Genomic DNA, 23,290 nt, shown 5'->3' with positions numbered 1-23,290 from the left:
AGCAAATTCTTTCTGTCTTATAGCAGAAAGCTTATTGTAAAGTATTCTATAAAATTGCAGCAAAATTGCCTTGATTTCAATTATACCTATGGCTGCTATCGTAACAGCAATAGCTATGTAAATTTAATCTAGATGGGTAAATGATGATGATGATTAGGTCATTCTTTCTAAAATTATGCTTACTTGAGTTTCAAAAGCCTACCAGTTATGGCTGAGTTGAGCATTCCTGAGTCAGGCAACGATAGACTGCTATCTTGAATATTTTATTTACAGCCCCATCCCCCATTTCATTGCTTCTCACTGGCTGTGCCAGCCGTGATGGGTCCGATAGGCAAGGCCCTCTTAGTCCTAGCCTTTGCAGCTCCATATAGTGTGAAGGCTTTTAGGTAAGAGGAGAAGGGAACGTAAGAGTGCTTAGCCAAGCTTGAAGAATACGGTTTTCAGCTTAGTTGTCATCAACCTTTTTGCATGTCCAGATTTCCTACTGCTTCTTCAGAACATTTACTAGTACTACCAAGTTCGTATGTGCTTAGATTGTAACTCAGTCCTTCCCAGGTTGATGTACACATACTGTCAGCAGCTGGAATATTAGGACAGCTTCTCTGTAGTGCAGACCGACATTGTACCCTGGTAGTGTGGCTGGGGACGCAGGAAGATCTCTTTCAACTTTGATCTTATGAGATGTTGCTAATGGAGCTGGAACAAAAATGCTTGTTGTTCTGAGAAGCCACGTGTCTGATAAGCAGGCTTAGATCTCCGAACTGCTATTGATTTAGTTTCCTTATATCTAGATATGGTAACATTAAAACTAATGCTCGATGATGTCTCTTACTAGTTGAGTATGTGAATATTCAGCTTCTATGAGAAATCTGTTTCTCAGAGTACACTAACAGCCGGGGATGTCAGCGATGTCCTGTACCGAGTACACTTGCTATCCTTTGTGCCATTCTTTCTGTGCAACGTCAGTCTGATTCTGCTCGTGGGCTTTGATAGCATCAGTAATCTGCTCTTTGCTGCAGCAGATCTTTTAAGCTACAGTCTGCCACGTCATGAAGTAAACGCAGGTGAGCGTGCGAGAAGCCTGTCAGTCCTCTGGAGTGAAATAGTTCATTTGTGCATTCCCGATTACCCAGTCTCTTCTCAAAGCTGGAGTTTTTAGGGGGAGATTTATGCCTTGAGGGATGCCACAGGTCTGCTTGGGTGACGCTAGGTGCAGCCACTCACATGAATGCCCCAGGCACTCTGGTTTGCTGCTGCTCCTTGGTGTTTTTGCCTGTTAACTGCTGCTGCCGAGGCTTTGGCGTGCTGAGCGCGCCTGTGTCTGCTGCCAGGGGTGAGCTAAGCCTTCACCTCAACGCTCCCGGCACCTTGCAGCACAGAATGACGAACACTCACTTACCCGGTCATACACAGACCCGTTGAATCTCTGTAATCCTTCAGGTTCATGTAACAGAAAGAAGAATTTGGTCTGTTTGGACCAATTTCACTAACAAAGCAGCTCCACGACTGTGAGGTTCTATAACAGGTGCTGCAGACACCACCAGACCTGGCGTGCTGCTTCCTACCAACACCTGAGAGTGTGATGTAGCCGCTGGGCAAAATGTGTGATAATATGAAATTCTTAGGAAATACCTACATCCTTCTTTGGTCATACCACCATTGTTGTAAAAAAATACAGGAAGATGCAAATAAGAGTAGCTTCTGTGCAGTGTGTGCTACCGGAGAGAAACTGACCTTCTTAAAATATTTTATGAAGAAACTAGAGCGTTTTGTGCGTGTGTAACTCAAGTAGCTACAATTGTGATGAGTTTTTTCAGAGGAACACACTGTCAGTCTTTGGAGAAGCCAACGTTGGCCATGTCAGCGACGTTAAAAGCTGCTGGGTGTTCCTGGAGACGAATGCACAGCCTGGACAACTGTTCTGTGTATTTTAAACCTCTTGAATTTTCTGTAATTGTAGTTAAATGCTACTCAGAGCATAGAGGCACTTGAAATCCTTTTCTGGAACTTCAGTGTATTTTTCTGTAGGAAAATCAGAGAATTAAAAGTGCTAAGTTTTTTCTTATGTTTTTTTGTTCATGTTTTACAGGCAAATGTAGCTAAAAGTACTATTAACTGTCAGTTTTCTAGGTAGGACTTCAAACGGGGTGAGAAAAAAGCATCAGTGTGGTGGCATGCACCTTCCTAATGATCTGCACTGACACAAGTGTACTTGAGTTTCATTTCCCTGATTAGTTCTTATTAGTTCTTTTATTTTATATCTCTTTTTTAAATTTGCAACATACTAATGAGGTTTAATACATAATAAGTATTTATCTTCAAGCAGAAGAATTAGCTATTTCCGTGTAGTTAAAGAACACCATCTCTCTCTGCTGCTGACTGATTTAATTTTTTTTTTCCCCCTCTCCTTTCTTTTTAGAATGTAAATCAGTTTTGTAGTGGGAATCCTCTGGGAACTGACCCATTTTAAAGGCCATAAAATGTGGTCAACTTAAGTTAATAAGGATAACAGATAGCGCGTGAATGGGTATTGTAGCTCATATTTTTGGAGGGTGAGCAATCTATTGAATTAGTAATAGGTCCATTTATCACTTAAGAAAATGGCCCAGAATTGCAGCATATCTCAGTGTACTGAAGTGTCCTTTCTGTTGTTACTTGGTGCTTTCATTTTCTTCTTCAGATCTAAGCATAAGATTTCAGAAGAGCAGCGTGATATTTGGAGGTGGAAAATATTTCATTGCTGGCACAGCCTGCAGAGTGAAATTGAGGCCAGTCCTACGATCCTCCTCGATTTTTACATGTCGGCAAGTGCTGTGGGTGAAGCTGGCTGTAGGGAAGCAGGCTGCTGCTGCCAGTATTCAAGGTTAATAAAACAACACCCCTGACTGGAAACTAGCCAGTTAATATGCTATTCCAGACTTCTTGTTATTGAAAATGAAATAATATGAAGTAGTCTACGGGGCAGTGGTCTCCATCTGACCTGGCAGCCTGATGGCATGTTGATCAGCCTGGTCCTTCGCTCCCACGCCGGGGCCTGGCTCGCAGCATCCGCAGAGATGCTGAATTCCTCCGTAGGAGGGTTCATCCCACTTGGAGGAGGGTGTGAGGAGGTTGAATATACTCTCTGCCAACAGAAGTTTTTAGTTTTAACCAGGTGGAAGCATGGCTAAGTGATGAGCAGCGTGAGGGAGCCCTGGCACGCCTGTCCTGCTGATCAAAACCCGTTTGGATATGTTATTGTAAATCATAAGCATAAACAATCTGCTGGCCAGCTGGACTCAGGATACTGATGGTGCTGGTGGTACTAAACTGGAAGCTCTGTGGTGTAGAGGTCTTTCCTCATTTTCTGATTTCTGTTTTGTTTCTGTCAGCAGCAGTGGCATTAACTGAAGGAAGCAGGTGGTCTCAGTTTCTGAGTTTCCACTAGCAGTTGGTTGTTTTGCCTTTGTGCTAACAAATAATACATTTGTGCTCATGTCTTAGTTTTCAGTTAGAATTGTGGAAGAAAAATAACTTCATCTTCCACTGAGTGTTTGTTTTACTTCAGTCTTAAAAATTCCTATTCATTTTGGGACTTCTTAATAATAAGGGTCCTCAGTATTGAAGGAGTCATTGTCCGACCACTCCAGCAAGCCCTCGGCGTCCAGGTTAGTCTGTTATGTTGGAGAAGCTCAGCACTTGTTTTAGTTTCTATGATCCTGTAAGATTGAATGCAGGGAAAAAAGGAAATAATACGTTTATTGAAGTAGTTCATGTACTGTAGCACAAGTACAAAAATTAAAAATGTAATCCACATGATTTGGGTTATTTAATAGAGTACCTGTACAAAACCAAACTTTCTTTCTTCTGGAAGCCTTCTGTATAATTTGGGAGCAACATTATTGCTAACTAGAAATCCATATTTTATGCTAGATGAAGAAGGGCTTCTATATCCAGTGTCTTACTACTTTTTTTTGATTATACTAAACGGTCTGTTTAAAAGGGTTTTTTGTTTTATTTTTTCTGTGCCTGCATGCCATGTGTGTATATATATACTTTTTTTTTTTTTTTTTTTTACATCCTTATACCCTTGTGCTTACAGCAATGCTGCTACTAGATAATCTTTATTCATTGTCCTGTGCCTCTGCAAACACACAGTAAAATTCTAGTGAAAAGTGTGGTTGTCCCTTGCTAGGGGAACTCTGCTTTTCTGCTTTCTTTTTTGACAACACTGTAGTGTGAGGCTCACTCTTCTTTTTTAACTGTTGTATCTTTAACCTATGTTGTCAATGTATGGGTTTTTTTTCTCTATGGAATTAAAAATAACCCACAAGGCAAGCCCAGCTGCTTGCACCTTCCTCTGACCCCAGATAGAGTTCGCTGTGTGGAAAAAGCAATGCGGAAAGTAGATGTGATCTTGCTTTTGTGATGGTTTAGATATTTTGGTTACTTTCTTGTTCCTGTCTGTTAAGTCTTTCTGGCTTTCATTCCTTTATACCTTTTAAATTTTAATTTTGAGATAGTTTACCTGAGTATGTGAAATGAGGGCTACATAAGACCACACAGAGGTTCTTCTCCCGTTCCAGTACTAAAGTTTATGTTTAGGATTTTCACATGAAATTTTTTTTGGGGAAAAAAAAATAATATTTGAAGACAGTAGAAATTCCTATACAGTAAACATATTGTAGAGGAGCTTCTTGCCTGGCTGTAGCCTATTTGCATGCATGTCTGTTCTGCTTCCTGCTAGGAGATATTTTTCCAAAACATCAGAAGGAAATGGGAAAGGATGAGAATGCTTTTTATAGAAAAAAGGGATTGTAACTAACGACACAAAAAGGCTTCGTATTGGCTTTTACTAGCAAGATAAATTTATCGAATTTTTAATGTTTAGTCACAACACTGAACATCAAGATATGAATCAAGTTCCAGTTATTTCTTCATAATCTGCTGGTAGCAGTTAGAAGTCAGTATGACATAGGTGAAGTAGCTGTTTATAAAAAGCTGGACTATTTAAAGTTGTTTAGCTGTGATTGGTACTAGAAATGAGTTACTCTTTTTAAAATTACACCAATAAAAGTAGGAGATATATATATTCAGTGCCTTTACCAGCTTGTAAATACTCAAAGAAATGGTAACTTCTGTGTTGAAAATATACTTGAAATGAGCAGTGTCTGTAACTTGCGTTGTATGATACGTGTGGGTGCAAAAGGGTTTCTGCTGGTGAGTGACATTGTTTAGAGGATACGTGTGCCCTTTTTACGTTTTTTTTTAAAAACTGTTTCCTGGAAGGAAACTGTGGCCTCCGGCTCATTGTAATAACGTAGTTCTGAGACACGCAGCAGTGGTTCTCTGAAACGTCTGCAGTCGTTTTCTCAAGAAAAGTTTAACTGCTCTGAACTTATGTTTGTTCCTTCCTCATGAGCTTCATACGGCTCCATCGGCTTTCGGTGATATGGAAGAACTGGATGTTTAACCAAGAGCCTGAACATGTGTTTCAGGTGGAGAACTCCAAAGACAATGAGGAAAGCATCTTGCAAAGAGAAGTCCCGCTCAGGCAGTCCCGACGGAGGTTTAGGAAGATCAACCAAAGGGGCGAGCGTCAGACCATCACGGACAACGTGGATTCCAGCAGCTACCTGTCGGTGAGTCTGCTCTCCCTTGGCCAATCTCCTTGGCATCGTGCCGTCTGTGCGGCTGGCTGGCGTTTTGTGTTATTGAGAAAAGCTGATGAAATGAAATAGTCCGTGTTTGTCACTTGAGAATGCTTTTTTTTTTTTTTCCCCCCATGTTGGGGAACAGTAGAGTGCTTTTGGATTTGAACACCGTAGGTGGAAGTGAAGATTCAGGCACTAGTTAGAAAAGAGGTTTTTTGGTTTAAGGATTTTCAGTTGAGCACTATAACTAAATCTTAACATGTTGGCTGGACAGAGAAATGGTCATTATTGGGTTTTTGTTGTTTTTTCCTGGAGTTCTTTTGGTAAGATGTAAGAATTGGTGTGGTGGTTTTTTTTTTTCTTAATAAATTTGAACTGTGGTTTGGAATGGAGTCAGTCAAGAATGCAGTTCAGTACTGTATTAACACTATCGTACTTGGTCACGTTTATTTGCTTAAAAATAGCATAGTGGTAATTCAAGCATCAAAAAGAGTAACGGCCACTCATTTGCTAGTCTTAAATAACATCACAGACTATATAATTGTGCTGCGTGAAGGCACATGAGGTTTTAAGGCCACGGTGCTTTTATGAAGGTTTCTCATACAAACTTCCTGCTTGGTGGCAGGATATACATGTGATCTAGACAAATTATTTAATTGAAAATAATTGTTCTGCATTCTTTTAATTTGCTTTGAAAATCAAAGGTTAAATAACAGTACTAACATTGAAGTATACAAGCCTTGAGTAGTGTTCATGCACAGAAAAGAAAAAATCAAATTCAATTTACCCCCTTTTTCCCCATCTTCCTTTTCATCTCCCCAAAAGGTACAAAGCCTCACTTAGTTGATACACTTCAAAATACCTGATGTGTGCAGTTAGATGTAAACTTAAAATGATTTCCTCTGTTTTGGAATAAACTGCTGTTTTTTTCTGCTTGTTGGTAGCTGTTGGATCACAGGTGGTGATTTTAGACTCTCCACAGCATTAGCATGTCTGTGAGTAGAGGTTACTGTGGCATTTGTCTTGCAAGCAGAAGAGCTCTTGTTGCTGTGACAGGAAGAGAATATGCTGCTTGAAGTTTAACATCCTCTGCCATCTCATTTCAAGAACTGTCACATGTTGGATTTTTTCATTAGTAAGTCATTAAATTAGTTATTGACGAAATGAGATGTTGGATCCTCATACTCCGGGCAGTCGTGCATAAGGCTTTATTAGGAATTAAATTCCAATCTGTGTGTGACAAAATCTCTCTCTCTCTATTCACAGTTTGTGACTGTGAATAAGCACACAGAAAATAATTCTCAGGCTTCGGTGCTAAGAGGAGGAGAATCCCAGGAGCATCCGATGCTGGTGCTCCAGTGCAGCTTGTCTGGAGGGGCGTGTGAGAAGGGACTTGGCATCTTTGGCCTAAGAAAGGCCAAGTTATACGGCTTCGGGGACGATTTTGGAGGTTGTCAGTTACGGATGCAAAGAGTCAGTGTGGTACACTTGCAGGATTGTGATTAGTCAACAAATGATGTCCTCGTTAGGAATTTTTTTTTTCATGTTGATTTATTTCTTTGTTACCAATGACATGGAGCCTATCCGTGTCTCTGCACGTATAGTTTCTTGTTGCAAACCTGGTGGCTTCCTCAGACTTATGAATATATCTATTTTGATCAGCATTTGATGAGAAACAGTATAAACTTCATATATCAACAACACATTCCTAAATCTGTTTTTATGTCAGTTAATTAGGAATATATAAAAAAAGTCCTGTTAAGACTCCTAGGTGTTTTCCTGGATGAGTGAGTGCTAAGTAGCAAGGCGTAAACAACTACCTCTCTGATAGAAAATCTGCAAGCTGTTGGGTTTTCAGCAATCTGAATTGAAATACCAATCCTTGTTTGGTAGACTGTAAGCTCCTAATTGGAAAGTGTCATACTCACAGTACTTGGTGTCGCGAAAAGTAATTTCTAACTCAACAGATGACTAAGAAATCAAAACATGATAACCAGCTGCCTGTTTGACAAGTAAATAAAAATTGGGTGCCTATATTTTTCCATATTCCATTACAATCTGATAAAATAATGACTTTTTCTGAGGTACGGTCTGTTCTGTGCCTAGGTTTAACTCTTACCTACGCGAGTCTGCTCATACGTGGCCGTTGGTTCCCAATGGGCTTGAAAACCAGGCTTCATAATGTCACCCTTCAGGTCAGCCCATGTGCCAACGGGCAGGATAAGGAGGAGGGGTTTTGAATGAAACTTTTATTTGACAAGAACTTGCAATAGCGTTTTCTGCCAGAGTGGGAAAACTGTTTACAAACTCGCCGGCAGATTTCCTCTCTGGCATAATGCTAATGAATAACCGCAGTGTTGTATTTCACTCTCCAGCCTGTTGCTAAATGCTCTTTGACAGATGCTGAATGTAGCCTGACAGACCTTTTGTGAGCCCTGCTTGCTCAGGGAGGGCTCGGGGCTTTCCAGCCAGTCTGCAGGGACTTGGGTCGGGCTCCGGCGGTATGATGTTAGAGTACTCAACATGACACTGTTGAAGTTTTTAAATGCCTGATCTCTCTGACACCAGCAGTTTTATGCTTTCTAAAGAAAACTTAAATCTTGCAGGTATTGAAATTCGGTGTTACTTTATCCCAGCTCAGAATTTTTCCTTTCATGATTAAATAGAAGTTTTCTTTTGTTTGCTTTTAAGGGGAATTACCTATGCAATCTCCATTAACTCCTTAAAATGTAAATCTCTGTGCATTAAATAGACTCTGATTAGTATTTATGATTAAGGTTAATCTTTGGTTTTATAAAACATTACCCATTGGGTTGTGACATGAGCTTGCATCTACTTCTCACATGGAGCTCCCTGCTAGTTATTGCTGGAACTCGTTCTGTAGAAATCCCTGTGATTGGCCATGAAATAAAGATTTGTATGCAGATACTTTAATATTTTAAATGATTGTTACCCTCTTTGAAGCTCTTCCTTTCTGTTATGACTCTTACTTAAGTAAAAGAGCCCTAGTACTTAATTTAACTGTTTATCTTCAGGATAGTTGACATTCAAATGATTGTGAGTATCTTCAAAATGGTTTGGGTTTTTTTTTCCCTTGAATGAACTAATGTTAAAAATGGATCATCTGGTTGGTTCCTTTGGTGAAGCAGTTACCATTTAGACTCCTTTACTACGTTTTTGTGGTTCATAGAGCATTGTTGTTTCACAAGAGCACTGGTCTCCTGCAGAATAAGTATTTAAAGCTGTTGGTGGTGTGTTTTTTTTTTTTTCCTTCCAGAAAAATACAGTGAACATATGCTGACAGTGTTCGTTCTTCTCACTCAAACTGAACAGGTTTATATTTCTGTTTATATCTTCAAAGTGCACAGTGATGTGAATTTGTTCTTGCAATACATATGCAAGGAAGTATGTTTGACTTGCTCTCGTGAGGTAGGTGAGCAGTAGCTGTGCCAGGGTGCACGGTAGCCATGTTGAGGTTCTGCTGGTGCTGGGTTTTCCCTTCTACAGCACAGCTAGCCAACAGGATCCTGAAGATAAATGTGTATTTGGCAAAACACTTCTCAAGTGTGGGTTTTTTCAGGATGCAGAGTAGCACTGCTGCCCACGAAGTGATGGAGGAGGTGGCTCTGTCGTGGTGGGTTGTCATGTGCAGAGGGCAAAGGCCACAGTGGCAGCCTGAGCGTGTGTAGCCGGCTGTCTACCTGGGGCAGGTCTGTGCATCCCCAGAATTACATGGGATCACTTGATCCCTGGGCATTTCTGGCCTCCGTTGCCTTTTCATTTTTGTTGCTTAATAACTCTCTGCATCTTGTACGTCACCCCCCCAATGACATCCTGACTCGGGGGGGGGGGGGGAAAGTGAGGCTGGAGTCATTTGGAGAAAGCTTTTGCTCAAATTTAGGAGATTAGAAAGAAATGTGCCATTGTTTTTAATTATGCATGCTCTTGCTTCAAATCTTACCTGTTAGTACAATTGTTTATCTTTTTGAAGATGTGCCCTCTGTGCATATTACTGTCTGTAATGTCGATACGGATCCAGACAGGAACTAGGGTCACACAGCAGGGTGTTATCACCACAGAGATACTTAGTCATTTCTAGTTCTTGGTCTAGTTCTCAACCCACTAAGTAATGCAACCATATTTCTTCATTACAAAAGAAAAAAGTAGTTACAATCGTCTTTGTTCAACGATGTCCCAAACACTTGTGAGCATACAGCAGGTGCTTACAGAGCTACAGCCAGGCTAATGACAGATGACTTATTTTCTCCTAAAAGCGTTAACATAAAGGTTTAATGGTAGTTGTGGTGCTTTATAAAAGTTAAATTGCTCTTTTGATTTTGGATCAAGTAATTGGAAAGTAAATGGTTCAAGTATTTATCTTCACAATTAAAAAGTGAAACCTGAGATAGTAAGTTTCGCACTTATATTTCTTACAGTGATCAAAACCAAATGGGGTTTAACAATTTGATACAAATTTCTACATGACCTTCAAACCTGTAAAATCATCTCTCTTTTCATTTGAATAAGATTTTTCCAATTTATTACCTACATACATTTTTGACGGTTCTTTCCCTTTTTGAAATGAATTTTTTGATTTTTTTGAAATGAAGAATATTTGTATTTCTAAAAATAGTGCATATATGATGTAATGCATCTTCCTATGGAGTTGTGACATTTTCAATTTTTCAATTGTTAGTCCATTGTAGAACAGCATAAAGAAATCTGTACCAAACTTTTAGTAGTAATCCCCTTTCTCAGAGATGCAAATTTACTTTTTTTTTTTTAAACTCTTGTAAGAGGATGATGATGTTTAAAAGATTTATTCTAATATTAAGTTTTACAGACAGTATCTTAATACTTGCATCATGTAAAAATTTTCCTGGAGCCTTGTAGAAGCATTTATCTTCAGAGAAGTCTGTCACTGAAGACTGCTTGAGTGGCAAGTTTCTTGTTCTTTGATCATTACTTAATGTAATCCTGTCAGAGGCTGGAGTTAGCGTAGGGTATCTCACAATTTAGGAAGTTAAGTCACATTTCAGTATACTGGATCAAACCCATTAGGTGCTTTACCATCACGGATCCTTTCCCTTTTAAATGCTATAAAACGCTATGGATCTTTTATAATCTATTTTTAACTACCAGGTAAATTTGCTGAAATGGTACCTTTTATTGATCTAAAAGAACTAAGACCGATTTACACAATGCCTCCAGCTGCCTTTTGTTAAACTTGAATGCAGTATTGGCTGGCATCTGTCTTTGGAGCCTCTGTTAATTTTAATGAGGCTGTGGCTGATCTGTGAGTGGCTCAAATCACTCCTTCTTGAGCTGGAGGATGATTCTCTTTGCAGCTCGTTGCTTTTTAATGTGTTTATGTCCATGCTTCCTCTTTTTGACACTTTTAAAAAATGCTTGACAGAATTTTAGCTTTATTAACTTGAGGAATCAGAAGAAAATTTGGTTCTTGCTGAAATCCATGAGTCTTGATGTGTACTTAGGGCGTACAGAAATTTATGTCGTTGATAGCTTTCTGGAGGTGTCATGCGATGCAAAGAGATAATGCAGGTTCCTTCTTCCTGACAGTGGTTTTTACAACACGAGGATTTTCTCTGTTCTAATCTCCATCTTAAATTTTTGCATGGTGCAGGTCGGACCCCAACTCACGGGTCGTGTACGCTGACAAGCAACGGCGTGTGCAGGACCCCCGTTAGCCAGGCAACCCGGGCAGGACAGGACCTCTATAAAAACCCACGTGCGCAGTCGCTTGTTTGCAGCTCTGTTGAACTCCTGCCATTTTAAGTGTTTTTCTTGCTTATGTGACCAAAAAGAAGCTGCGTCTGCAGCGCGTGCACTTCCTGAGCAGACGACTTGAGGTTTGTTGTGGCCTGCACCTAACGGGAGCCGGCCGCAGCACCCGGTGCTGAGGGGCGGAGGAGAGAGGGGAACACGTGTGCCTCGAGCCCCCGGCTCTCTGGAAATGAAAATTACTGCCAGACTGGTCTTTGGAGTGGGGGAAGAGGCTGTGAATGATGTAATAGTTAAGCAGCTCTGTTAATGAATGATGTCAGAGGTGTCTGCTTCCCTGGCTAAATGCCGCTTTGCCGGTGGAACTGGGAACAAGCCACTGGTGTCCAGCATGGGGAGCCCGTGCTCGGCATCCCCGTGCTCGGCATCGCCAGCTCACCCTGGTCTGCTGAGACGCCCTCGGGCTCTTCCCTCTGCTGTTGTAAGCAAGGGGAAAATTGCCAAATGCATGTTCGCTCATATTTTATTTTGCATATGGATTTTTGTCTGCTTGTTTTGTCAGCAGTGTGACTGTCAAGAACTCCTTGAAAGTCTGTCGCTGATTATGATGGTCATTAACAAAACACCAATCCTCAAAGTGCGCTGTGCGTTAAAAATCTTCTTAGGAATTTCCATAGACCCCTGGTGCTTCCCAAACCAATTAATGACTGTCTGCAGTTTCCAGAGAGTAATGATTGGATAGGCTGCACACAAAGTAAGAAAATACTTACTGAAAATATTGCCCTGCAGTTAAAATCTGTGTTTTTCAGATTAAAATTTTTTTTCTTAAAAATAACAACATATGCAACACGTAAACCCCAATTTTATCCATAATGAAAGTGGTTGTAGTGGTTCAAAACTTATATTCAGGAGTTTCCCTGAAGATTTTACCGCCTTGACAAGCAGATTATATATAAAAACTGTGAATTGTGGAAATCACCTCAAATCGGGGGGTGGCGTGCGGCAGTTTAACAGCGGTTGGGAGTGATGCACAAATGAAACTACACCGAACTGATACTAGGGAAGATTTATTTTAAGCGACCACCTGTATTTACTCAAAGCTGGCTGCTGGCAGTAGCGTACGGCCCTTCTCGCTGCCTGTGGCAGAGCCTGCGGCGATGGCACTGCGCTGCGATACGGCATCGTTCTCCTGCAGATAGACAGACATCCTCCTGCTCTGCCAGGCTGCTGCCTTCCGGCCTGGAACGAGGTACCGAGTTGCTGCTAGGGAGAGCTACTCTGTGAGGTTGCTGGTAGGGCTGACTTACCCATCTTTCACCCTTTATACAGCTGGAGAAGCAGCTGATTTTTGCCACATGGACACATACATATTTTTCCAACTGCTTTAAAGAAATTTTGTCTTTTTTTCTGTCCCCCTACCAGTGCTTACACCGTAATATTCTGCTCTTCTATTCTTCTCATGCCTCAAAGACGTTTTTTAAACCTTTTTCTGTCTTGAGTAAGATGAGCACTTAATTGTACAGCTGCTCCCTCCCCAGGTGTTGGTGAAAGCTGGGGTGATGATGGGCCCTGTGACCCCAACACCATCCCTGCAGCAGGTTTGTGTGTTACCCTCCTCTTGCCCAGCGGACAGCAGAACTGCACTTGTTTGTGTGATAATTGAAGAAGAACTTTTGGATGTTTTTACATTTATTTCCTACTTGCAGTCCAAACACATCAGTGTTTTTACAACTGAGCACTTTCACCAGGAAGCCTGGAACCATTTGGAAATGGATCCTGAGCACAGTCTGTCCTTTGCAGGGGAACCTCCCCGTTCTGTTAACCGGGATTGAACTGGAGAGTTGCTCAGACCTTGACCTAAGCTGGTGCTGGCAGTGCTGTGGGAGGGATGTACTGTTGTGCCTGTTGTTGCTCCATGGCAGCTTGTGACAGAAGAACCTTTCAAAAATTCTAGATGTTTTGCAACTTAACATGCACAAGAAGTAAAAATTTGGGTCATTATTCATGTGCTCTCCATGCAATAATCAGTTACCTGTTTCTTCCTCCTCCTTCTACCGCGTAGACAGATTTACACCATGGTAGAAATTAACTTAATTCTTCGGAAAATGCCTGAGAAAATATTTTATGTAGCGTGTTCAGAGAGTTAATCTCTGTTTTGATGGACCCTAAGGGGTTGGGTGGCAGTTCCAAAGTCGTTAATTCTTCATAAGCAGCCTCTTATGCAAACTAGATTGAGAATCTAAGGGTTGTGCCCATTGCTCATAATTGTATCATGTCATTCAGGTGGTTCATGGCAAAAAGCAGTGCTCTGCACCTGAGAGGCATTTCAGTCTTTTGGGGACTTAAAAACCTTTCGTGTATGAGTTGCAGTTCTTTTGTCAGATCCTTCTTTTAAACATTATTGTTTCAGTCTTTTGAAATGACATATTGAGTGGCTTCATGTAGAAAACCGACAGGGTAGTAGCCAGCAAGCTGGTCGCCTGCATGCAGGGAGATGGTAGCGTGCGTGGATCTGTTTTTTATTTCCTGTCTTCCATCTGGGCTGTTTCTCTTCAATATGCTGTACTGAAGTGTAGCAGCCTGGTTGTATTCTCATTTGTAGCCAACTCAACCTTTTCACTTATGTTTAGGTTTAGCATGATGTAGAGAGAAGTAGTCGTGTGAAGGGTCATTTTGTATTTTAGCCTGAAGAGTTATGAGTTTGAGTCGTGGGGCTGAATGTTACATAACGCTGAAGGACTTCTTTAGAGGACTGTGGTGGTGGTGTCTTCGACTTTGTATTCAAGTTAAAATGGTTTTCTAATTTAGAATATGGAAATTTGCATCAACTCAGTCATATTCTTCGGAAGCCTTCTGGACTAAGTTAGGTCCTGAGAATATCCTGAGCAATTTTCTGTTAAAATCACCATCAGAAGATGTCAGTGCATAATGCAAGCATTTGGATGCCCTGTTTTCCTTGAAAAACTTGGCGTGAAAACCACTGTCTGTATGAGAGAATAGCTAGAAGAATATCTTTGGGTTTGGCATAGAACTGATTGCTATCTAATGGCATTTAACAGCATTTATAATTTTACATTTGATATGTGGAAACTTAATGGGGTATATATTTGACAGATGAAATACTTGAAATAGTTGATTAAACGAAGTCTCTGGCTAAGTGGGACCATTGTTGTAGCTTAATTCCTTGTTGACGCTTACTTTGTTCTTGCAAGTCACAGTTGTTTTCTATCACTGAGTAGTAAAGTTTTTTGTTCTTCTGTGATTAAGTTTTTTTGTATGAGGTAATCTAGCCACAATGCTTGTACTGTCTCTATGATTTTGATTTTTGTTTCCTTTAAAGTTTGGTTAACTGTTGTGGTTTGTCAACAGGGAGTGTAGGTATGGCAACTGGCCCATCCGTTGCTGTATCTGTTGAGATCAGTTTCTCAGATTGGGTGAGAAAAACTGGGCTTCTGCTGCTGTTTTGCTTTCAGCAGAGGGAGGGACCCCAAATTATGTTGGGGAAAAAATTCCAAGAGCATACTTGGCTTTCCATTTTTAAAAGCAGTAAGGGCTGGATCATAGCAGAAAATGTGAAAGTTTGGAAATTTCTTAAAAACAAAAACAAACAAAAAATAGTTTCTTCTGTCTGATGAGGGAAGCCCTGCAGAGCTGCTCTGGGGTCTGCCGTGGCGCTTCCCCAGCACGGCAGATCTGGGGATCTGGGTGTTGTGCTGTGGTCATCCTGCTAGTAAACCCCTCGGGAACGCTTCTGCCCGTGCCTTACCCACCCCCTCTGCCCCTGTTCTGGCTGTTACCGAGCTCAGGCTATGCTGTGCCTGGCTAGTCCCAGCCTGGGGACAGCTGAGATGCCAGCGTGTGGAGTTACGCCTGAGCCCAGGCCAGTCTGTCGGTGTAGACTCTGCACATAGAAAAGCTGCGTGGTGCCTCCTGACAGAGGTCTGTTCTGGGGAAGAAATGTTCATATGAGATGTCATGCCTGAGATGGTACGCGTGACACATACACCCTTCAAGCTGGATGCCCTCATTACTAATAAATGAGAGTTGACTGTTCAAAATCACCCTTGCTTAGAGAGAAATTCTGAAATTTGGTAGGAGTCAGATCCCTCCCTCCTTCCTGCTTTCAGGCTTCCAGTTTGGTGTTAATCCTCAAGAAAAAATGATAGAAGAAATATTGTAAGTGGCATTTTAATGATTTTTGACCTCGTCTCTGGAGTTAATGTATTATTCTCAAGGACATTTAATCAGGGGCCTTCGTGAGAGGTGTGCTGGTACCTTATGTTCTACATAGTCTTAATCTGGTTGTTTTGACTTGAGATACAGTTTTTATAAATGAGAAAAGAAAAAGTGGTATTTTGCAGTGGCTTTCATATCAACTTTTTGGGGATGAAATTGAATATATACGTTGGTGGGTTTTGCAATTTCCAAATGGGGACACGCCAACGGGCTTCCCACATAGGTAGCAGCTGAGGAAATTACGGCCAGGTCCGTGTTAGGTTTGGGCTGTGCTTTCAGTTTTGACTAGATCAGGGGTAATGTTTTAGTGAGCAAAATTCTAAATGTGTTTGGGAAATTTTGCTGTGAGATATTAAAGATTTTGTCCTTTCAGCATCTCTGGGTGAGTTCAGTCCCACAGAGTGACCCTTCTGGGGTTGGTATCCACTCATCCTCAGCACCAGGGATTTTTGGGTTGCATACCTTCCCAAACTTCCCCACCCCTTGCTGAAATGAGATGTCAGGAAGGGAGGAGTGTGATATGAATCATTTCTGTTCAAACCGTAGAAATGAACTTTTTGTTTGAGTCCGTAGCAGAGGGGGCTTCCCCCTTCCCCCCGTGCTGGTGTTGTCCCTGTTTGCGATGCTGAGCATGCTGCTGCCCGGCTCTGCAGCGAGCGTGTGCTCCAACAGACAGATCTGCAGGAGAGAGCTGTAGTTTATAAACGTATTTAAGAAAGTATTATAAACCCTATAAATCTGAATCGCTGCAAATAGGAGATGACCTTTCCGTGCTTAACACAACAGCTGAAAAAAAAAAAAAGATGGTTGGGGTAGTGCGAAAGCGCTGGAGAAATTGAATCCATGGTGCCTTTTTATTGTTCCTTCTGTATTGCTGGTGCTATATTTAGAAGCTTACATCACTTCAGGGATGATGACAGTCTCTGCCCTCCCTCTCCCGCTCCCTCCCGCTCTCCCTCGCTCCTTCCCTTAGGATGGATCGTGTTTTCATACTACTTATGAGTCCTACAGATCTTTCGGTAGGATTTTTCTACAGCCTGTTAGTAAGTGCTACCGTGGAGGGCGATGTACGGAAGGATGCGATCGCACCACATAATGTCACCCTGAAGGGGAACGGGAGCTGGCGGTGCTGCTTTCCCTGCCTCCGCTTCCTAAAAGGGTCAGGAACAGGGTGGAGAGTTGTATTTCTTTTTTTTTTTTTTTCTTTTTTTCCTTTAAACAAGAATTCCTGAGAAGCCCTAACGAGGGGGCTAACCTTGCCACGAAAGTACAGTGATTCATTTATGATGCTTAAGTTAAATGGCGGGGAGAAATCAGAGGAGCATGCCAGTGACACTGACTCCAGCAAGCTGTGCCAGCGTAGCAGGGGCTGCATCCAGCTCACGCTGCAGCTGGCTCTGCCTCCCGCACCCCACGCTCCCCTTCGCCTGCCTTTCCAAAAAAGACTTAAAGTACTCAAATATATTGAAATAACCTCTTGATGCAGGTGCCCTTAATGCTAAAATATTTCTGCATCATGCTGCGGTGTTTGGCAATTGCCACTCGCAAAACTGTATTAAAATGAATTATTTTAGCCTGAAACGTCTTTGCCCGCGTGTGTGCGGTGACAGATTGCTTTCCAAGCAGCTGGGCTCCTTCCCCAGCCCCCACCGTGGGCTCGGAGTCTGGATGCTACCTTAGCTGCTCTACTCAAAATGCGGGGGGAAGAAATTAAGGTACCTGCTCATAGCTGAGCACTGCTGCAGGGGGACAGCATGCCAGCGGTCGCCTGGCTCTGAGGACAAAGGGACAGAAAGTCCCCAAGCCCAGCCCTCAGCCCCAGGCCCCTCGGCTCGCTGGCACGCCGGCAGCTTCTGCCTTTTCAGCCAGTGCCATGATGGCTTTGAGACCCGCGCTCGTCCTCCCCGCCGGCGCGGCACAATGGGCTTTTCTTTCTCGGATTGATCGGGGGAAAAAGTAGTGCTGCTTGACAGGGACCTTCTGCCGTCAGCTGCGGGTGCTCTCTGCTTTTGCAGAACTTCAATTTGCGGTGTCCTTAGATAAGACTCTAATCCTGCTTAACTGAACGTGCGTTTAAATTACGAAAGGTCTTCCTCTCCTTTTAAGAACGTCTCATTTTTCAGTGTCTTAGTCTTGTTAGACAATTAGAACATGCAGATTTGTTTAACAGTCGGGAGGATCCAGATAGCATTATGGGAGGATAAAGGGAATGATGCATAGAAATGTGTGGAGTGGTATTTCAAGCGTGGAAAGAAATCAGCGGTAAGAAACAAAGACCACCTTGAATTCAGAGATTGTAGACCAAAGGGTTTTTTCCTTAAGATTCTCTGAAAACTTGGAATCTGGCTTAAAATGAGACTGGCGATTTACTGTTTGTGATTCTGCCTGATGCTGCAGTTCTTCCCAAGTATTTTGACTGCGATCACTGTGGAGCAGCCTTTGTATCGGCTTTTTTTTTTTTCATCCCCGAGTTGCTCTAGTTTTGAGATTTATCATTAAACAGACAATTTATAAAAACTTACAGCCTTGTGCTGCAGGGAGCTGAAGCTGCAGAGATCCATGTGTTAAAAGAAAGAAAGAAATCAAACCCCGAACAGAAATGAGGTGGGGGGGGGATGCCCCAAAAGCTGGGGTGTGGAACTAGGTCAGGTTTTCGCCCCCGCTCGGGGCTGCGCGGGCGGGCAGGGCTGTGCAGCGCTGGCTGCAGCCCCCCGGGACCCCCGCCGCCGCGCTCATTGGCAGGCCGGGCAGAGGGATGATGTCATCTTCACTTAAAGGCAAAACTAGAAGGAAATAGAATTTTGTTCCCATTATTGAGCTCGTGTTTACAGTAGTTGTAAAATATGGCATCCGCGCCAAAATCTTTAGTGGATTGGATTTCATGCACAATGCAGCGGGTTTAAAATGCGGTTGGGAGATGAATATCTGCCCGGTTAAGCCGAGGGATGGAGTTTGTGTGCTATCGGTGTGCGTGCAGGCAGGGAGAGGTTTCCTTTAGCTGGGTGGGTTTTCTTTTCTCCTTGGTAGAAATTGTGATGGTGATAACTGTAATACAGGTAACACTGCGTAAAAGTGTTTGGATGTTCATTGCTGCTGAAGATTTATCAGTGTGGCATTCTAGTCGATGTTTAAGATGCTTCTGAATACAATTTGGTGAATTATCAGGAAAGAAGCAGTACAGTCGTATGTAAGGGAAGCTGACATATCTAGCCTATTGTTCAGTATTGGAGGAACAGTAAAAGAAACAGCTATTTGTATAGCCGGGGGGAATGCATTTTAAAAACCTAACGTAATTATCTAAAATTCTGTCAGCTTTTAAAAATCAAATAGACTTTGTGTTTCCAAATTTTGCAAGTGCAGGAATGAAGTTCAGATTTTCCTTAATGTTTAATTACAAATTAACCCCAGTGAAATGAAGCCTGCTTGCATCTGTTATTATTTTTGTTGTCTGATAGAGGGTAAGTAAATTCAGACATCAATATCAATTCTTTTACTTTTAAGACAGTTTTGGAAGGTGCTAGGAGAAGGTTTTTCCATAGTTAAGGCACAAGTCCCGTCATAACTTGGGTTATATGCTGGGAAGAATTCAACTTCTGGATGACTGCTGGAAGGAGCCTGTGGTTTGCGATGGAGTGGGGTGTCCTCTTGGTGCAACTTGGCTTCCAAAATGTACCAATCTTCTTCCATGTGCCCCTTGGCACGGTCGATGGAAAAGAGCTTTCTGTGGATTGCCTCAAACTACCCAATTCAGTATTCAAGAATAAGCAAATAAACAAACAAAAAGGGATTTTTTTGGCCCTCACTGCCACCAGGCCGCTCTTGGAAGCTCCTCTTCTGTACGGGAGGTACGGCCAGCAAGGGCTAGTTTGGTTTTGGAGAACTACCCTTGAGTCTGATGCAAACTGGGAATAATGAGATACATGGCGATGAAAATTCTTTCCAAAGAGAGGAAAACGGAAACGGTGAGTGCCCCTTCTTGCAGATGAAGTAAATGATCCCGAGTACTGAATAATGGCTTTAACAGAGCCAGCACCCTCTGTCCCCCTCCCTTTCTCTTCCGTGCGTTCCTCCTTTCTTGCACGGTAGCACAAGTCATTAGCCTTCTAGGAATTGAAAGCATCGCGGCAGCCCCGGCTCAAAGGTGCGGGATCTCGTAGGTGCTTCCTCAGAGCAGCTCTCCAGCAGGCTGGGCTGCCATCCAAGATACTAAGCTGCTTGCAAATATTTCAGTTTTTAGTTGCAAAAACTAAATTGACTACTGCAGAATTAAGGCAATTTTGGTTATAAACAGAATTAGTCTTGATTGAGGGGAAGAAAAGCGCACGCACCAAAACTTTTAACATGGTTTCAAAACCATTAAAATTGTGAGGATTCTAAACATCACCTTTCAATAAGAAATTTACTTCTCGTTCTAGACAGAAATCTCCTAATGAGTATATAGGATGAGGTAAAAATGTTGAGGCTCTTGTGTGACATACATACATGAAAGCAGAAATTATTTTATTGTGAACTGATTATGGGTGTATCTGTGTGTGAATGCTTGTGAATGTCTGCAGATATTTTACTTATTTCTAAATTTGGATGCAGAGATGAGAAATAAACACCCTAAATGCTGTTGAAAGTGTTAGTAGAGACATGAGATTCATTTAAAAAAAAAAAAAAAGATTTAGAAAAAGAAGAATCTTCAGAGTTACAGTATATGCATTAATAGGTCCTAAAATGATATAAAATGTAATGTGGAGCAGGGGTGTTTTGCTGAGCAGTTGTTGTACCGATATGTGTGTTTATATTAGGTCAATAAAGATGCTCTGCTGGCTGCATCTGCAGATACAGTAGCCAATTGATCTAATGCAGTTTCTAAAGGCTTTCTATACAGGTGATGTCATCCTTTTAGCTCGGTTCCCCTCCCACTCTCTTTCCTCCTTATTAGATATTTCATCTTGCTGCGGAGCATCCAATCGATGGGAGCTTCTCCTGAGGGAGCTGCTGAGAAGCAAGCAAAGATAGTAGGAATTAGGACTCCAGCAGTCTTGCTGTAGCCATGGACGTACTGTTTTGTTGTGCATTACAGAAATGTTTTAATTGGAAAAGCTAGGCGTGGATTAACCGTGGTATCTGACTGATGCATTAGAATACTAAGCAACACTGCAGAGTTGTAAACTGCATTAAAAAGAGAAGGAGGGGGGGGCAAAAGAGAAAAGGGTTTGTATTGCAGAGGCTTTTAATGTATTCCACAGTGCAAACCTGTTAGAGCATATATCCTGGAGCTACAATCCGGACACTAATTCAATTTTTGCAGTTATGATGGACAAGAGTATAAAGAAGAAACTTTAATATCCAGGGTGTGGGATTCCCGGATCGCCTAAGATGCTGAAGAACCTTTGCAAAATTTCATCACAATACGAATGTGAAGTTTCTGAAAAGTGGACCTGAAGATAAGCTGCTCCTAAATGCATTTTAGTGAAGAGAAAAAAAGGAATTTGAAGAATTCATATCTCACCTTTTTATGTATTGTTGCTTTAACCTGCAGTTCTAATCCATTTCAGAATTAATGCAATTTTAGCAGCACTTTGTGGGTACATGCCTCTTGCCTGGGGGAACGTATGGATATTTGTATTTGAAAAGCTAGGAAACATTTTGATTTGAATTTATGTGCTTGTTAAAACTGGGACATTTTTATAGGAATTGCTGCTGCTAACTCACTGCAATACTGAAAACTACTCAGATACAGTGGAAGCTGTAATTGAATTCAGTGTGAAATTCAAGCCTGAGAAGTTGCATACATGTACATTTGCTGCTTTGGTTTATGATTTTTAAAGAGAATCCAGAAGGGATTTTACTCCATATTTTTCTTCTGTGGCTTTTATTTGAGAAAGGAAACTTTTTTTCCCCAGCCTAAGAAATGGCTTTTCTTGTTCGATGTTATGCCAACTGCCTGCAGCCCTGGGCCTCCAAAGTAAGTAAGATTTTGTCTGTGCTGCATTTCTCTGACATGTATTGACAACCGTGGTGCTATTTGAACATTTGGTTCCCAAAGCCCGAGTGCTGCTCGGGTGAGATGCTGGAATCCTGGCTGTGCATGGACTGTTCTTGTGGAATCATTTCTAAACGGGGCGGGGGGAGCTTGAAATTGTGGAATTTGTTTTATATATGAATAGCTTATAAATGAACAGGAAGTATAAAAAATGCCATTTGCTTATGAAACCTGTAAAGCTTGCTTTTTAGCCTGTTAATGTGAAGCAAGTATTAATGAAGTGTAACATTTTTATGACTGCTTGCATATACTGCCCACTTGAAAATATTGGTATACAAACCCACTGATGCTCTAATTTTCAAGCTGTATGAAGCTGTAGTGCTTGTTTCCTTTGTGCAGCATTGTGGAATTGGTTAATTATTTAGCTGAACTATATAATTACAATTAGCTTTAAAGGACACAAATTATTTTGTGTGTCTGAAGATGCCGTATTTTTGTGAAACTGGGAGGGAAGGGTGTTTCTTTTAAAGGAGGTAATCAAATCTAGAACATTCGAGCAAACCCACCTATTGAGATAAAAGCCTTTAAAGAAATTAAAAAACCCCACTATTTATCAGGCTCTTACTATTTGGTATGCTCAGTCAGAAAATGAGCTGAGTTGCTGGTATTTTATTAATGCTACTGCCAAGAAGCAGTCACCTAAGACATGGGAACTGCCTTATAAACCTGAGGCCAGGCATATATTCATTATTATTTATTATAATTTTGTATTTATAATGCAGCTCATACAGGCTAGAATAAAGAGTGTGCAACTTTCTTGCATGTGAAAGCCAGCAGGATTTGCAGGCGATGGGCAAAACCCTTCTGCTCCTGACATCATGAGATACAGCGTTGACTTTGGAGCAGGAAATTTGCTCTTGACTTTGGTCCCAAAAAGTTTAGAGTCTAAGTGACATGACGGTGTGGGGAGGCACAAGGGAGAAACAGAGTTGGGTGAGCAGGGTCCCTGTGCAGGGTGGTTTTCACTGTTTGTTTTTTATGTCTGAGAAAGGGTAAATGGAAGCTCACAGTGTATGGGGGTAAAAGTGCTGGGCTACAGGGTTTCTGCCTGCAGTTGCCAAAAAGAACGTGTAAATGCGTGGGGGTACGTGTGGCTGAATTTTGGCAGTTTGACGTGTGCTGAGTCCACCCTGTCGCCAGGTGAAGCGGAGCTGCAGGTGCTTGTTGCCTTGAAGGGCTCCGTGGGCTCAACCAGGTAATTGCGGCTCCTCGCCCGCGCGTTCCTGCTGGCAAATGTTGGCCTGTTTGTATTGTCACCCGGGTCTCCAGTATATGTGTTGACTCTCTCGCTTTCTTCACTTATTGATGTTAAATAGGAGAGGATTAGTTTACCTAAGCTCAGCTTACCTGCACCACCCTTACTAAGAAGGTCTGAAGGTGTAATATTGCTTAAAAAATAGGAATGCTTAGTCACGTTGGTACTTCAGCTGAGATTGCTCTTTCCGTAGAGTTTGGGCTGAAGTGAGAAACCACAGGAAAAACCTCCCTGTGCTCAGTAAAGGTTTGGCAGGGGTCAAATAATAATATAAAAAAATTGTAAAAGTTTTTGGCCCCTGTGTCAGCTCTGTGGATGATACCCATACCAGTCAAGCCATTTATTCACTCATTTACTATTCATAAATGAAATTGTGTAAAATGTTGGGGA

At 41.8% G+C, this 23,290-nt stretch overlaps 1 protein-coding gene across 10 annotated transcripts in view; it reads left to right on the top strand.

The window, feature by feature from the left end:
* The window catches only part of RAPGEF6 (Rap guanine nucleotide exchange factor 6), a 133,408-nt gene that overhangs the window by 43,964 nt on the left and 66,154 nt on the right, over positions 1–23,290 (top strand). For 9 of the 10 annotated variants that reach the window (XM_074883249.1, XM_074883252.1, XM_074883243.1 and 6 more), the window contains one exon: positions 5,478–5,621. In XM_074883249.1, the coding sequence (XP_074739350.1) occupies positions 5,478–5,621 (144 nt within the window). Of the gene's footprint in view, positions 1–5,477; positions 5,622–21,505; positions 21,568–23,290 lie in introns of those variants that run through there. The other variant, XM_074883251.1, reaches the window with a different exon arrangement.

The sequence above is a fragment of the Strix uralensis genome, chromosome 14, assembly GCF_047716275.1.
Source record: "Strix uralensis isolate ZFMK-TIS-50842 chromosome 14, bStrUra1, whole genome shotgun sequence".
Classification (NCBI taxonomy): Eukaryota; Metazoa; Chordata; class Aves; order Strigiformes; family Strigidae; genus Strix; species Strix uralensis.
The sequence above is the reverse complement of the archived record's forward strand: the minus strand, read 5'-3'. Positions and strand labels throughout refer to the sequence as shown.